We start from the raw sequence: 16,974 nt of genomic DNA, 5'->3' as shown, positions 1-16,974 counted from the left end.
TACAGCCCGGAAAACCCACAACAACCATCGTTCTCCGGCCGTGAAAGCCTTCGACAATACATAGTTTGGTCTTTGATCTGGCCCAACTCTGCTGGATCCTGGCCTGAAATTATAACAAGAGGGAGAAGTCTGGTTTGCATAACCGTTTGCCGTTCTCAAAGGAGCAGGTAAATCTTGCCATGGGGGAAAGGAAGGCAAACTGTTCTCATAACAATACCGTTTCTTACATGGCATTTATTTTTCTAGCCTGCCTCTGCCCTTTAGACCGGATCTAGGTGCTCCTTGGTGCGGTGAGAAATGATGTTGTTGTAAACCGTTTGGGGGCAGGGCCTTTGATCTGCCCGGATTCCTCCGGCAGGCAGGCAGGAAGCCTTTGGAGGGGCCCCGGCCGGCTGCTGGGAGCTCGTTCTTTGGCTCCACCTGCGGACTCCCTCGGCCAAGCACCGGCTAAGCGCGGGCGGCAAAGGGCAAAGGTGCGCTGGGCTTTCGCCCTGCCGGGAGTCCTCGAAGCGCTATGACCGTCGGGGCCAAGGCGGGGGGTACTACCCTGAGAGCCCGGGGGCGCCGGCTGGGGCCCGCGGAAGACCAGATCGCCATCCTCGGGGCAGAAGCGGAGGAGGAGGAGGAGCGAGAGAAGCGGGCGCCCGAGGGCCCCGCCGAGGAAGGGCCCGGCTGCTCCTCCAAGCAAGTCGCCTTCGCCCTTCTCCCAGACAAGTACGAACCTTTCGGCGCCGACGGGGAGCAGCGAGCGCCAGCGGGCGAGCGCAAAAGCCAAAAGCGCCGGAGGAAGCTCAGGAAATACGGCAAGGTGAGGGCAAGGCGTGGCGCGAGGAGAGAAGGCCGGGGAAGCGCGGCTCGGATCTGCGTCCGGAAGGTCGCCGGAGCCTCCGAGCACCGCGCTGCTTCTCTGGCAGGCGAGGATCGAGCTCTGGCTGGAGTGCTGCCCCCCCCCCCCCGCTGCTGAGGTTGCGGTCAAGCGGCAGTCGGACGTAGATCAAAGAGAAAGGCATTTCAGAACAACAGCCGGACCGGGGGGGGGGTCCCCTCTGGGAGGTGCCCAGCCACCCCGGCTCACAAGTCACGGTCAGGGCACGGGAAGGAGTTTAAACACTTGCCTAGCTCAACTTTATGGATGAAGTTTAGCAGGCATCGCTTGGGTGGCGGGCAGCAGGATGCCAGTGATCGGGTCCTGTTGGCGGGTTGACGCGATTGTGTGTGCCAGGCTGGATTCACAGACTGGCGCAGAGTTAAGAGACTTTGGCAGAAGCGAACAACTGGAGGACTACCTCCCTCCCCCCGCTGGGCAGTGGCTGGCTGAGTTTTGACTAGTTACACAGATGTGACTCGGGCACTAAATGTACAAAACAGAAATTCATTCTGGATTAGATTAGACCTCCCCCGCATTTGTTTTTAGAAGTTAAAATAGAAAAGCAGATCATTAAGATAAACAGGGCATGTACATTACCTAAGTAATAACTGGATAACTTTTTATTTGCTGCTTACGAGTAAAAAGTCCCAAATAAACGCTGTTAACCAGCACTACCAGCCGTTATCACTCAGGCTGATCACTTCAAAGCTCGAATGCTAGTAGGGTCAGTACTTGGATGGGAGATCACCAAGGAAGAGCATTTCTTGCCTTGAAAACCCTACGGGGGCCTCCATAAGTTGGCTGCAACTTTATACAAGCAGCATGTGGATGAGAATCTTTCCTCATGAGGATCTGCCAAATCGACTGCATTAGTCAACACAAGAAGAGCCAGAAGGACCTTCAAAGTGTACAGTACAACAAATCTATTAGGCTTTAAGGTGCTACAAAGTTCCTTTTTGTTTGTTTATAAACATTTAGAAAAATCTCCATTTACCAGCATTAATCATCTTAATAGCCGTTCCATGTACCCAAATTCACATTTCTTTACACCAGGTGGTTAGAAATACCGACCCTTAATTCTGGGCTCACAAATGGTAATAGAGATAAGCACCCCTGCTTCGCCCATAAAGATAAATGCATTGAAAGGGACAGGGGAGAGGGGGTTGCAGAACCCCCACTGACAATTCTGCCTGGAAGAATGGTGCAAATATGTAAAAAGGTAATGAATGTTCATAAAGTGATCTTGAAAACAAAAAGACGTGTGCTAAGGAATCGCTAACAGGCTTGCAACCATCTTGAGTGTGTGTGGTGAAAGACCAGGAATCAAAATATGGCTGTTTATTCAGTGTGTGGCTTTGGGTGGTATGTTTCCCCCAAAGCTTCTGTTCCCCATCTGAAAAGTAAAAATAACTATGCTCTACTTTGTAATTAGGTCTGAGGGTTGAAAGGAAATTAGAAAAGCCATCCAAATTATTGAATGGTTTAAAATTGATTTGTGAAAGGGAGCGATGCTGTTCCTTCAAAAATAATGCAACTGAAACACACACAGAAGCGAAGTTATGGAAATGAAAAATTTTTGAAGTTAAAATATAACTACATTATTCACAATGTAAACACGTTTAGAATTTGTATCCCAAAGAATAATCATATTTTCAAGTGGACGCTGAAAATACCTCTCCCATGCTCTCCTAAAACTTCTTTTAAGAAAACATTTAGTTTGAAGTTAACCCCTTAATGCTTGTTCTCTATAACTAATACATGTTCATCTCTAGTTTCCTTTATCTCTCATTCCTCATCCTTTTTCGTGTTCTCCATTTTCTGTTTTAGATTGTAAGCTTCTTGGGGTCAGGGATCTGCCTAATTTTTACTTATGGAGATTCATAAGATACCCTGTACACTGATGACAGGATATGAGATCTAGTGTAGTATAGTGACAAGAGTACTGGACTAGGGTCTGAGAGATCCAGGTTTGAATCCCCGCTCTGACATGAAGCTCACCGGGTGACCATAGCCACTGTCTCTCAGCCTAACCTGCCTCACTGGTTTGTTAGGGTTGCCAACAGGCCTGGAAAGAAATGCCCTGTCCTTCTATAGAGGCTTAATGTGTAGGAATGAGCTGTTGAAACTTCCAGCCATGCAGGTAAAAAACATTACCTGGTAGATTGTTGCCATTAGGTTTGTCAACAGCCTTTGACTTGGTGGACCTCGCAATACAGCTGAGGCACCTGGAAGGTGAGATGGATCTGGGTGGAGCAGTATTGAAATAATTGTGGTCTTCCTGTTACAAAAGGTTACAGTGGGAGATGCTGAATCATTCCCATGGGAGCTGACTTAAAGGGCATTTCTCTCTGTGTTTCAAGTCCCTTAATGAGAATCTTGCTGTTCCCTAATAAAAGGATCACCTTCTCCCATATGAACCTACTTGTCCACTCCGATCATCTTAGGAGGCCCTGCTTCACCGAGGCTGGACAGGTGGCAGCGTGAGAAAAGGCCTTCTCAGTCATGGCACCAAAACTTTGGAACACTTTCCCCAGGGAGATGAGTCTGTCCTCCTCTATTGCTATCTTCCACCAGCAAGTGAAGACTTTTTTGTCTTGTATGGCAAACATCCTCCCTGTTCTTTGTGTTGTATGTGTTTTATTGAATTGTTTTTATACCTTTTAAAATAACATTTTACATTCGTTAACATTTTAATATTTGCTTCTTTGGGAACCCTGTTTGGGTAGAAAGGCAGCATACAAATGTTTTAAAATAAAATAACAAATTAAAATGGTAAGAGCTATGTATGCTGCATTGAGCTCTTTGGAAGAAAGGTGGAATTATAAGAAGAAGCATTGATAGTAACAAAGGATAAAGTACAATAATTTATCATGGTCTTGAGCTGGGAGCTTGCATGAAATATTTTCGACAACTTTTGAAGCAGAAGGCTGCTTTTGCAGCACAAAATAAGATTTCCTTTGAAAAAGAAACAATTAGTTAAATCTGATGCTGGAGTTGACTGGTTTTCCCTTTCCTGTTTAGAAGAAAACGTTCTATCAGAGCAAGGATAAAACTGGTGTTCCCATAGATCAAAAGAGAGCTCTGTCATTTCCCCCTAAAAGAGACTCTAAGCTCCTCCATGTGACAGAAGCTTTGCATTTCTTTGTGCTACATTTATCTTGGCATCTTCATTTTGACAACATACCAATTAGCAAGAGGCATGAGGCTCCCCCCTCTCAATAGTGGCAAAGAGATTAAAAGTAAAAAACTCCCCTTCATTTTAGATCCTAGGAACAACTATTGAAAATAATCTTTTTCTATAGGTATTATATTACTTAAGAGAGGCTTGATGTCAGATCATCTGTAGTTCCAGTCCTTCCAGGGGAACTTACAGTAAAATAAACAAATTACCCCTTCCCCCAAATCTCCCAACAGAAACTGGTCTAGAATTCAGTGGCTCTATTTCTGTCTTTCCAAATTTATCAAACACAACAACTCTTATACTTTTACGGAAGAAACATGTAAGAAACAGTATAAAGGAAAGCTGGCAGAGAGGTAGACAATTGAGGGTTAGCTTGATGATTAAGTTGATATACTATTTTAAAGGAAATATTGCTTGAAACGTTGAGCTTCATTGAAAAGGGGATTTTGAAAAGAACCACCATTAAATTTAGAGATGTGTGGCAGCCAGGCTGGCTGGCAATGTTGTCCCTGTGGGTGTGGGAGAAATGTGGAAGAAGGAAGATGTTCTAGTGGGGAATGAGAGTAGCATAGAGGAGGGGAAAGAAAAATTATGCCCTGACACCCCCTCCCCCATTTGCAGATCCTACTGGTGTAGCTGAATTCCCATTTATTCCAGTTAGGTATCTAGATGCCTGCATAAGCAGAACTGCACAATTTTTTATATGAGTGGGTCCAGATAACTAAGAGACTAACAGTGATATCCTAAGCAGATTTCACTGTAAGTCTAAATTTGCTTGTTGCTTACAATGAGGGCAGAGAAACCTTTAAATCTATCTGTGCATTTTCGTCCCACCCTTCCTTTAAGGTGTTCAGAGCAGTAGTCAGGCATTTTTGAAAACTTAAAAAAAAAAATTAATTAATGAAGTTAACAGAGAAGATTCTGGCAACATCCCATCTGTCTATGATCTTCTGTTATGGTAAGAAAAAGGAAAAAGGGCCTGAATTCGCAGGGATCTGGCAAGATAATAATAACATTATAACATTCGATTTATATACTGCCCTTCAGGACAACTTAATGCCCACTAAGAGCAGTTCACAAAGTATGTCATTATTATCCCCACAACGAAACACCCTGTGAGGTGGGTGGGGCTGAGAGAGCTCCCGAGTGACTCGCCCAAGGTCACCCAGCTGGCTTCAAGTGGAGGAATGGGAAATCAAACCTGGCTCTCCAGATTAGAGTCCTGCGCTCTTAGCCACTACACCAAACTGGGCCTTTCTTCTATACAAGTCCTATTTTTCTCTGGTAGAGGTGCAGCACAGAGGAAGAAGCTAGTTCTAGTTTGTTCTAGTTCTGCATTCAGTACTTCATTTTAAATATCAAAAATGCTGCTCTGGGGGGAAAAACATTGAGTTAAGGTTTGTCTTTGTCGCTGCATAGTACTACTTTCTTTTCTAACACAAGCAGAGTTGTGCTAGATTTATTCATTTACTTCATTTATACCTTGCCTTTCTGCCCAGTGGGGACCCAAAGCAGCTTACGTTGCTTCCCTCTCTTTCATTTTATTCTCATGACAACCCTATGAGGGACATTAGACTGAAAGTGCATGACTGGGCCAAGGTTCCCTAGCAAGCTTCCATGGCCGAGTGGCAATGAAGGGGAATTCCTGATCCCTCGCCCCATAGTCTGCTGTGCGCCCCCCCCCTCCAGGCATGCTGCCAAGATCAGTGAATCCCTGGGGACAGCATGGGCATGGGCATGAAGTGGAGCTCTCTAGAAGGGGAGGGAAATGTCTAAAAAACCCTCCCTTCCATGTGTGGATGTGCCTTCCACGGGAAGAAATTATGATCCAAACAACTGTGTAGTAAATATCTAAATGTACATTCGTTATGAAGTCTCACATCTTGTATGAATTAGTAGTGAGGATGTCCTTGCTGAAATTCTTGTTGCCTATAGCATCAGTTGGTTCAGCAGCCACAGCCAATAAAAACGATGTTTTGTGTTTGATCTCAGTCTGCTGTTTTTTGCTACAGCTCTGGGTGAGAGCTTCACATCCTGCCTTGCAAATGTTGCTGCACGGCGAGCACAAATGGGGGGCTGGGAGTGTTATTTATTTGCGTTGGGAAGGGCTTTGGTCCGTTCTGGGATCAGAGCTCCATTGTTCTGGCCAAGGTACATTTTACGGCGCCATCGCTGCCTAGTCAAATGATATGATGTAATGTTCCCAAGGTCAGGGAGGAGATCAGGTGATGATGCCCTTAATATAACTGTAGATAAGAAAATGCTAGCCCGCAGGCTTTGTCCTTCTCTCTTCCATATCAAAGGGGAAAATGGTAACAAGAAATCCTCATCTTGTGCATGCACAGCCTCATGGTTCTACTCATAGGAGATGGCATGTTCCATCTGCAATAATAACATAGCATCCCTTTATATCTGGCATAATACCCTGTGTTATGGAGGTTGCTAGTGGAACTATTGGTGCATTCCATTTGAATTGCTCATTTGCTTAGCAGGGCAAGTCCTGGGATCAGGCTGTAAGAATCAGCATCTGGCCCTTCAGTCAATTGGAAGGTTAATGAAAGAGGAACCTTGAAGACATTGATTGATAGTGATAAAAGATGCCATTGCTTCTGTCCAATCCATCTGGTTGAACACAGGATTCCCAAAGAAAGTAGGAAATCCCGGATGTGAATCTTCGTTCCTAGGCAAATTCTTTTGAAAATAGCTGGTAATATCCTCTTTAGCATGAGACCTGAGAGTGGATTCATCTGACCATTTTATCAGCTTAAGAACTTTCTATCTATCCATCATACTTTTATCCCACCCTTCCTCCAAAGAGTTCAGAGTGATGTACATCATTCTCCCCTCCCCTTTTATACTCACAACAGCCCTGTGAAGTAGGCTAGGTTGAGACTGACTGCCCCAGGTTAACCAGCAATCTTTCTTGGCAAAGTGGGGATTCAGACCTGGGTTTCCTAGATCCTAGTCTGACACCCTTTCCATGACTTCGTGCTGTGTGTCGACTGTGCATCACATGATTGCCTGAAGCTTTTGTCATATCTTGATGCATGCTGTGTGACCATCTTTTGACACATGAAGACAATAGCCAAGAAAGCTATGATGTAGGTCATTACCATATCACCGGGGTTATCAGTTTGCCAGCAGACTCTAATCTGGAGAATCGGGTTTGATTCCCCACTCCTCCACTTGAAGCCAGCTGACCAGTCACAGCTCTTCCAGAGCTCTCTCAGCCCAACCCGCTTCGCAGGGTGTTTTGTTGTGGGGATAATAATGACATACTTTGTAAACCCCTCTGAGTGGGCATTAAATTGTCCTGAAGGGTGGTATATAAATCAAATGTTGTTGTTATCAGCAGCAGCAGCACCCCTCCTAAGAACCCATTCCCACGAACCCATTCTAGAAGTTGTTGCCAAGGGATGATCATGTGTTAAGCTCACCTGGGCAGTCAGGCACTGCATGTTTGTGTTCAGAACTCTCATCCACTAATATCAAGTGGGAATATTTATCATGAGATAAGAGCTGAAGTTATCTCACAACAAACATTTCGGTGTGATGCAATCTCTTGTGCAACAGATGCCCTGGCCATGTTGAGAAATGCATGCACTCACGCCTCCCTTGAATTCCCCCCCCCCCAAATTCTCTCTGCAGGATTGTGTTTTTTCTTCTTGTTTCTGACTCTCCCAAAGATCAACAAGGGAGCTCTTCCCAAATCTGCTCTGATGAACTGGCCCATGGCCATTCAAAACAAATAGTTATGTTGTTTAATATAGCAATGAGGCAACTCAGAGGAAAGGAAATGGCTGGGATTGGGGAGATTGTCTCTGCAAGTGCCTTCAGTGCTGAATATTTGACAGCACAGCAACCATCAATTGCTTGCAGGTCACAGAATGGATCAAGCTGATTAGGGTCGTATCCTGCCTTTTTCTCCAATGGGAATCCAAAACAGTTGGATTCTCCTTTCCTCTGTTTTATCCTCAAACAACAACCTTGTGAGGTAGGTTGGGCGGATAGTATGTGACTGGCCACCCAGTGAGTTTCTGTAGCAGAGTGGGGATTTGAACCTGGGTCTCCCAGATCCTAGTCCAATACTCTGGCCATTACATTTATTGATGTGGTGCCATCCACATGCATGACTTTTGAGACTTTGTGTGCCAACTGTCTTGTTTTTATTCTCCTTTCACGTGTTCCTTGTCACCTTCATTTGCTTTCATTATTTACCAACATTTCTTTCCATTGGTTTCAATGAGAAGCATGTTCCTGGCTGGAAAACATTTTCTTTCCTGACTTGGCCAAATTTTAGGCCAGTAATTGAAAGTGCCCCCATTTTGGAGGTTGTGAAAATCTGACTGGTGGAGTGGAGACAGGGAAGCTTGACAACATTGATGTAAAATGCTTTCCTCCTGCTCCTCTAGACTTCTCAACGGAGTTGTATGCAGGGGTTTAGAGTGTACAGGTGAGAAGAGCTGACCTCTGGCCTCACCATACCATGCTGGGGTCAGCTGACTTCTGGTACTGGAGTCAAACTGGGAGAAAAATGCTGAAAACAATCAACCAAATGTAGCAAGGTAAGGTACTGGAGAGGGGTGCCAGAGAGCCACTCCTTGCCTACACGCACTCTCCATTTTACTTTGGAAAGAGGTCCCCAACCCACCCTTTATTTGCATGGGAATGGGAGGATACTCTGATAAAACTATGTGGCTTGCCTTTTGGCCTGGAATTCAAAAAGTTTGCATATCTCTCCCCCCCCCCCCAGTCCTTATCCAGCACCCCCACAGCTGTTTTTAAATTAAATTAAAGATTTTGAGAGCTTATAAAATGTGTAGCTTTGTTATTGATCTCAGATCTTTCATCATCACAGATCTCTTGCATCTCATCTGTATTATTTCCCACCTCCACAGCAGCTTTTACTCACTGCTTGTTGCCAGGATCGAGGGAGAATGGAACCACTGCTTCTGTCTATTTCCTCAGTTCCAAAGTGCCAGAGAACAGAATAAGAAGCTACCAGAACCCACTTCCACCTATAAAGAGTCAAAGAAAGCCCTCTGAGCCAAATTATTGAAGGATACTGTAATGAATGATAGAAATGGAAATACTTTGTACAAAGATGCTGATGGTGCTGTTTAGCTACAATATGTATTATTTCCTCTGGTTAGAGGAGTCCACTGTCAATGTATCTGTCAATGTAGTCTGTATTCCTCTCCTCATTACCCCTCTTGCTTCCCTTCACTCACTTCATGTGGCTCTGAAAAGCAGAGTAAGGTGCCAGAAAACAACCACTATCAATTATTTCAGTTTTTAGCAAACAAGTTAAGTATAATTCCAATACTGCCATTAAAAAAATTAATAGTAGTTATTTCATGAATTAATATCCAAGCACCCCAAGAAGAGGGCAAAGCCTAGTTCACATATAACATTTTGGAATGTGGTATCATGCTGTAGCATTTTTTTTCTTTCACATTGTGAATATTTCATTAGTCATCAAAATGTGCTGCTTGAAGATATGGCTGGGAATTGGTGTTTCGAGTTGGCTTTGATAATTGCTTTTACTATATTTATTGTAATCCATTTAAGTTTGTAAGCCACTATGAATGCCCTTTGAGATACAAGGCTAAGTAAAAGGGTTAAAATAAATTAAAATGGAAAATGTTCTTCTGTGAAGGAATTGCAAGGAAAACTAAAATGTAAAAACAACATTGATCAAAGAAAACCATATTCATGTGGTAAGGAGTTGACATTTTTGTCTTTCCACTAATCCAGAATGTGGGCAAGGTGCTGCAGAAAGGATGCCGTTATGTGGTGCTCGGCCTGCAAGGCTTAGCCAATGCCTACTCGTCACCCTTTGGAGTGGCTGTTTCGGTAGCAACGCTGTTTCGGTAGACGAGCTGCCTGCTCCTTTCGAGATGGAAGAGAAAAGAAGCCATCGCTGAAGTGCATTCCAGTTTCCCTGTCTTCGGAAATGGCGGCATTTCAGCTGTACGAAATGGATCAAACTGGACGTTTGGAAGGCTTGATGGTTCTCCTAGAGCCGGTACCTTACACTTGTCAGAAATGGTTTAGTTAACATTAGATCAAAGAATGAATCAGACCAAAGGAATGATATTTTGATTAGCTTGAATCAGATTTTGTCCTTTAAAAACAGAGTCAGAGAAGTCCTCCTGGATTACAGAGGAAGAGGGGGAAAGTGAGCCAGAGGGAGAGAAAGGAAATGGTTAAAAGAAAGAAGGAAGAAAAGAGAAGGGAAGAGAAAAAAGCCCCTCCTTTCTGATCCAGGATCATCTGGCAGTCAGCAGAGGCAGTTTCATTATAATTGCTTCTCTATCATTATTTACCTTTGGTTTAGAAGTTAGAGGGTGGGAACACTGCCAGAATCAGGCTGGACTCAGAAGAAACTGGAGAAGGGGAGGGGGTTGTTTATCAGACAGAAAGAAAGGTAGAGGCAGAGCTTAGGAATACCTACTGTGTTTCAGATAATGTGAGTCCATTTCCAGTTACCTTGCAGCATGGTTCTCAATAGGATGTAGGCCTCCCTGGTAGGATTGCCAGGTTCACTCTTGGAAACATCTGGATCTTTAGGGAATTCGCAGAAAGGAAGCTTTTGCCAGGTGTACCTTCTCACTGCCATCAGCATGATAGTAAACACCACACTGGTGAAATTTTCTATAACTCCCAATGATAAAATAATATGTCTCCTCCTCCTCTCAGAACATGGGCTTGGAAAATCTCTAGAGAAGCAAAGGGGCAGTTTCGGAGGAAGCATAACATTTGAACACATGAAACTGCCTCATACTGAATCATACCATTGGTCTAACAAGGCCAGTATTGCCTACTGATCGGCAGCAGCTCTCCAGGGCCTCAGGTAGAGGTCTTTCACATCACCTACTACTTAATCCTTGTAAGTGGAGATGCCAGGGATTGAACCTGGGAGCTATGTGCAACTCAGATACTCCACCAGTGAGCCATGTCCCCTTCCATTATGCCTTGGCGGGACTGGCAGTCCAAGTGCCTTCACTGTAAACCAGTATCATGTAGGAAGCAGAGTGTTGTACATCTTATCTTAGTAGATTGGTTGGAATTCTGCAGCAAAGCCTATTGAGGAAGGGCAGGATACTCACGAAATAATAAAATGGCATCTAGTCTAGTCTAGCCTTGTCCAAAATCGATCTACCAAATGCAGATCATGGTAACCCATTCAGAATGGACAGAGAGTAGGACTGTAGCAGCCAGTTTTGCTCCCAAGCTATGCACACTTACTGAAATTTATGCCCAGAGTATGTACATGTGCATAGAGTTTGTATCCATGTATCCATGTACAGCTCTCTCCATAGGATTAGGAATTATATCACAAGCAAAGTAATTGGAGCACAGTAGGAAGATCTCTCTGGAGCAAATATGTTGGTTGGTTGGTTGAATGATTGATTGATTAGATTTTTAGCCTGCTCTCCCCGCAAGTAGGCTCAGGACGGGTTACAATCATAAATAAGTTACAATAGATAAAACCAATAAAATAACATCTCAGTGCAAACATGAATATCAGCATTCCAGAAGGGGCACCCTTCCCCTTCCCCTGCCCACCATACACAAGGTAAGAAAAGGGTTGAGGTGCGGGTTGGCAGGAGACCGGCAGGGAGGCTAATTAGATGGATCCAGTGCGGGCCTCAAAACCATACACCTGGCAGAACATCTCTATCTTACAGGCCCACCAAAAAGATACAAGATCTTGGCGGACCCAAGTGTCTTCCAATTCCACCAGGTTGGGGCCAGGACAGAAAACGCCCTGGCCCTGCTCGAGGCCAGCCGAGCCTCCATGAGGCCAGGGACCACCAGTAGGTGTTTACCTGCAGATTTAAGAGCTCTCCGAGGTACGTACATGTTAAGATGGTTCATGCTACATGAATCAGTTACTTGAACCATATGTTTAGGTTTCAGCAGATCAAACCACATGAGCCAGTAAAAAGTACACACACACACGCCACACTTAAGTTAACTAAGGAAAGTTTCATGGATGTGGGATAGTGACATATGGTACAGCAAGACTTGTAGAATTATATGTGTATGTAGGGCAGGGAAGTCTGATCATGGCATGTAATATAACTCATTTCCATGTTGGGCACCAAAAATAAAGTATCAAAAGCACACCTCACTGTTCAATATATTAAGCACTAAACTGGATTGCTGGGATTAACAATCTTGCTGCCATTGAAGGAGAGATATTGTGTGTGAGATGGACTGCAGATGAACTGAAACGTTGTATTCCCAAACCATACTTGTCTTCTTTTCTGATAAATACTTTTTGATACACATTTTCTTAGTCCTGAAATATTTATGCCAGAACACATGTTTATTTTGTAACAAAATACCATCAGGCTGGGGGTTTGACCTATTGTTTAAAAAATTGTCTTTCCTCATAGTAGTCTTAAGAACATAAGAACATAAGAACATAAGCAAAGCCATGTTGGATCAGGCCAGTGGCCCATCCAGTCCAACATTCTGTCACACACAGTGGCTAGAAATCCAGTGCCATCTAAAGGACTGTCAGTGAGGCCAGGACACCAGAAGCCCTCCCACTGCCTTCCTTCCAGCACCAAGACAACAGAGCACCACCTCCCCACAAAGAGAATACCATCTATCTCCTGTGGCTAATAGCCACTGATGGACCTCTGCTCCATATATTTGTCCAGTCCCCTCTTGAAGCTGGCAATGCTTGTAGCTGCCACCACCTCCTGTGGCAACGAATTCCATGTGTTTATCACCCTTTGTGTAAAGTAGTATTTTCTTCTATCTGTTCTAACCCGACTGCTCAATAATTTCATAGAGTGCCCACGAGTTCTTGTATTGTGAGAAAGGGAGAAAAACACATCTTTCTCGACCTTCTCTAACCCGTGCATTATCTTGTAAACCTCTATCATGTCTCCCCTCAGTCGTCTTTTCTCCAGGCTAAAGAGCCCCAAGCGCCTCAATCTTTCCTCGTAGGGAAAGTGTTCCAACCCTTTAATCATTTTAGTTGCCCTTCTCTGTACTTTTTCCAGTGCTATGATATCTTTTTTAAGGTGTGGTGACCAGAACTGTACACAGTACTCCAAATGAGGCCTCACCATCGATTTATACAGAGGCATTATGATACCAGCTGATTTGTTTTCAATCCCTTTCCTAATAACCCCTAGCATAGCATTAGCTTTTTTTATGGCAGTCGCACACTGTGCTGACGTTTTTAGTGAGTTATCTATCATGACTCCAAGATCTCTCTCTTGGTCAGTCTCCGCCAGTTCAGACCCCATCAACTTGTATTTATATTTTGGATTTTTGGTTCCAATGTGCATTACTTTGCACTTGGCTACATTGAACCTCATTTGCCACATGGATGCCCACTCTTCTAGCCTTGACAGATCCCTTTGGAGTGCCTCACAATCCTCTCTGGCTTTCACCACCCTGAACAATTTCGTGTCATCTGCAAATTTAGCCACTTCACTGCTTAATCCCAATTCCAAATCATTAATAAACAAGTTAAAAAGCATTGGACCCAATACCGACCCCTGTGGCACCCCACTGCTCACCACCCTCCACTGTGAGAAGTGCCCGTTTATGCTCACTCTCTGTTTCCTATTAATTAGCCAGTTTTCGATCCACAAGAGGACTTGGCCCTTTATCCCATAGCTACTGAGCTTACTTAGGAGCCTTTGATGAGGAACTTTGTCAAAAGCTTTCTGGAAGTCAAGATAAACAATATCTATCGGGTCTCCCTTGTCCACTTGTTTGTTCACTCCCTCAAAGAACTCTAACAGATTGGTGAGACAAGATCTTCCCTTACAGAACCCATGCTGAGTTTTCCTCATCAGCTTTTGGTCATCAATGTGCCCACTAATTTTATTTTTGATAATAGTTTCCACCAACTTACCCGGTATTGACGTCAGGCTGACTGGCCTGTAATTTCCCGGATCTCCCCTGGAACCTTTTTTAAAGATGGGGACAACATTAGCTACCTTCCAGTCCTCAGGAACAGATGCAGAGTTTAATGACAGATTACATATTTTTGTGAGGAGATCTACAAGTTCACACTTGAGTTCTTTCAGAACTCTTGGATGTATGCCATCTGGGCCCGGTGATTTATCAGTTTTTAAATTATCTAGCAGTCGCATAACCTCCTCTCTCGTCACCTCAATGTGACTCAGGTCTTTCAAAACCCCTCCCAAAGTCAGTGCTTCCGGAGTGGGCATGCACTTCTTATCTTCCACAGTGAAGACAGAAGCAAAGAACGCATTCAGCTTCTCGGCCATTTCCCTATCACCCTTTAGTAATCCTTTTACGCCTTGGTCATCCAAGGGCCCCACGGCCTCCCTAGCTGGTTTCCTACTTCTAATATATTTAAAGAATTGTTTATTGTTTTTCTTTATGTTCTTTGCAATATGCTCCTCATATTCCCTTTTTGCCTGTCTGATCACAGACTTGCACTTTTTTTGCCACAGCTTATGCTCCTTTTTATCAACCTCACTCCGACTAGTTTTCCACTGCCTAAAAGAATCCTTTTTACCTTTTACAGCTTCTATTACATTGCTTGTTAACCATGCTGGCCTTTTCCTAAACCTATTTGTGCCTTTCCTAACCAGCGGTATATATTTAATTTGAGCTTCCAGGATTGTAGTTTTAAATAGTCTCCAAGATTCCCCAAGTGTTTTGACCTTTTTTACTTTCCCTTTCAGTTTCTTCTTCACGTACCCCCTCATCTCAGAAAAGTTACCCCTTTTGAAGTTAAACATGGCTGTGTTGGTCTTATTTGGCAATTTCCTATTTATACATATGTTGTACTCAATAACATTATGGTCACTGTTCCCAAGTGGTGCAATCACATTTACATCTCTCACCAGGTCTTCAGCATTACTGAGGACCAAATCCAGGATCACCTCTCCCCTAGTAGGTTCTGTAACCATCTGTTCCATAGCACAGTCATTGAGACAGTCTAGAAACTCACTTTCTCTCCCCCGATTCGAACACCCATTGGCCCAGTCAATGTGTGGGTAGTTAAAATCACCCATTACAACACAGTTTTTTTGTTTAGCAGCCATCTTTAATCCTGTCATCATTTTATAATCCTCCTCTATTTTCTGATCTGGAGGGCGATAACAAACTCCCACAGTTAAGTTTCCATTTGGGCCCGTAATTTCAACCCATAGCATTTCCAGAAGCGAATCTAATTCAGTTACCTTCTCAATCTTACTGGAATGTATACCTTCTCTGACATATAGAGCCACCCCACCACCAACCCTTCCCTCCCTATCCTTCCGATATAATTTATATCCAGGAATCACCGTGTCCCACTGATTTTCCTCATCCCACCAAGTTTCTGATATGCCCACAATGTCTATGGATTCGCCCAACACTAAACATTCCAGCTCCCCAATTTTACCTCGGACACTTCTAGCATTTGTATATAAACACCTGTAACTTCCCCGGCACACTTTGCCTCGAGACGTAGTTAGGTCATCTGCACTGTTTGTCTCCATCTCAGTTGACAACTCTAATCTATCTCCCTGTAGAAGTGTTATACCTAGCCCTTCATCTCTCTGAGATGAACCATCCTGAACCAGAGACACTTTATCTCTTGTCGGCTTTCCCCTAGCATTTAGTTTAAAAACTGCTCTGCCACCTTTTTGATTTTAAGTGCCAGCAGCCGGGTTCCTTCTCGGGACAAGTGGAGACCGTCTCTCTTGTACAGCTCCCGCTTGTCCCAAAAAGAATCCCAGTGCCTAACAAACTTGAACCCTTCCTCCCTACACCATCGTCTCATCCACGCATTGAGACTCCTGATCTGCGTTTGTCTCTCTGGCCCTGCGCGTGGAACAGGTAGCACTTCTGAGAAGGCTACCTTGGAGGTCCTGGCCTTGAGTCTCCTGCCTAACAGCCTAAATTTTTGTTCCAAGACCTCACGACTGCATTTCCCAACATCGTTGGTTCCAACATGGACCACGACCGCTGACTCTTCCCCAGCACTATCTACCAGCCTATCTATAACACGCGTAATGTCCGCTACCTTCGCACCAGGCAGGCAAGTCACCATACGGTCAGAACGCGGTTGTGCCACCCAGCTATCTACTTGTCTAAGGATCGAATCACCAACTACCAAGAGCCTCCCTCCCGCCCCACCCAGGGATGGTTCCTTGATGCGAAAGGAAACCTGCTCACCAACTGAAGAAGAGGTCCCTTCTGAGGGCATGTTCCCCTTATCCTCAATACGGTGCCCTGATTTCACAAGATCCTCATTCTCCTTGACAACAAGAACGCTGCCATTTTTAGAGTGGGACACATCTGTCCTGTCCCTGAGAATCTTGTCCTCGTGCCTATCTAACTGTCTCCGCTTCTCCAGGTCAGCCACCTTGGCCTCAAGGGTACGTACTCGTTCCCTGAGAACCAGGAGCTCCTTGCAGCGAGCACACATCCAGGACTTCTGACCAGAAGGCAGATAGTCATACATGTGACACTCAGTGCAATACACTGGAAAGCCCCCAACCCCCTGCTGGCATTCTGACTTCATTATTCTGTTTTAGGAATAACACACTAAGAGGAAAGAAAACGGCTATGATCCCCCGGCTAAGAGCGCCAAAGGCTCGCGCCCCTGCCCAGCAGTTGCCCCTGCTCTGCCCTGCCCCTGCCCAGCAGTTGCCTTTTCAATGCAAAAGGTCACTTCCTGCTAAGCACAGGAGGTGAGCACAAAGGGGGTGTGTGGCTTGTACTCCAGCAACCCCCAGCAGCCTTACAAACACACTCACCCTCAAACACAATCAAGCCCAAACACACTCAGCCTCAAAACTACACTCAAATCAACACAAAACTACACACAAAAAGCCCCAAAGCTAGAGAGGACCACCCTTAGCTTCTCAGCTTAACCCACCACAGCCAAGAAGGCAAAAAGCCCTTACCTCCTCTAGCAGCTGCA

The 16,974-nt window shown here is 44.6% G+C and overlaps 1 protein-coding gene across 1 annotated transcript; it reads left to right on the top strand.

Moving 5' to 3' along the window:
- The first annotated feature begins 302 nt into the window (after window positions 1-302).
- On the top strand, window positions 303-12,349 carry C1H1orf115 (chromosome 1 C1orf115 homolog). The gene is made up of 2 exons (XM_054980401.1): window positions 303-808; window positions 9,807-12,349. Exons 1-2 carry the CDS (start codon window positions 515-517, stop codon window positions 9,924-9,926), a joined length of 414 nt encoding a protein of 137 aa, XP_054836376.1. The 5' UTR covers window positions 303-514; the 3' UTR covers window positions 9,927-12,349.
- Window positions 12,350-16,974: the final 4,625 nt, after the last annotated feature.

The sequence above is a fragment of the Eublepharis macularius genome, chromosome 1, assembly GCF_028583425.1.
Source record: "Eublepharis macularius isolate TG4126 chromosome 1, MPM_Emac_v1.0, whole genome shotgun sequence".
Classification (NCBI taxonomy): domain Eukaryota; kingdom Metazoa; phylum Chordata; class Lepidosauria; order Squamata; family Eublepharidae; genus Eublepharis; species Eublepharis macularius.
The sequence above is the reverse complement of the archived record's forward strand: the minus strand, read 5'-3'. Positions and strand labels throughout refer to the sequence as shown.

What these genes read in the sequence shown, in the direction of transcription:
- C1H1orf115 (XM_054980401.1), top strand. Translation starts at nt 515, where the DNA reads ATGACCGTCGGGGCCAAGGCGGGGGGTACTACCCTGAGAGCCCGGGGG. An exon ending in AGCTCAGGAAATACGGCAAG is followed by an intron (nt 809 to 9,806) that starts GTGAGGGCAAGG and finishes CCACTAATCCAG; the next exon opens with AATGTGGGCAAGGTGCTGCA.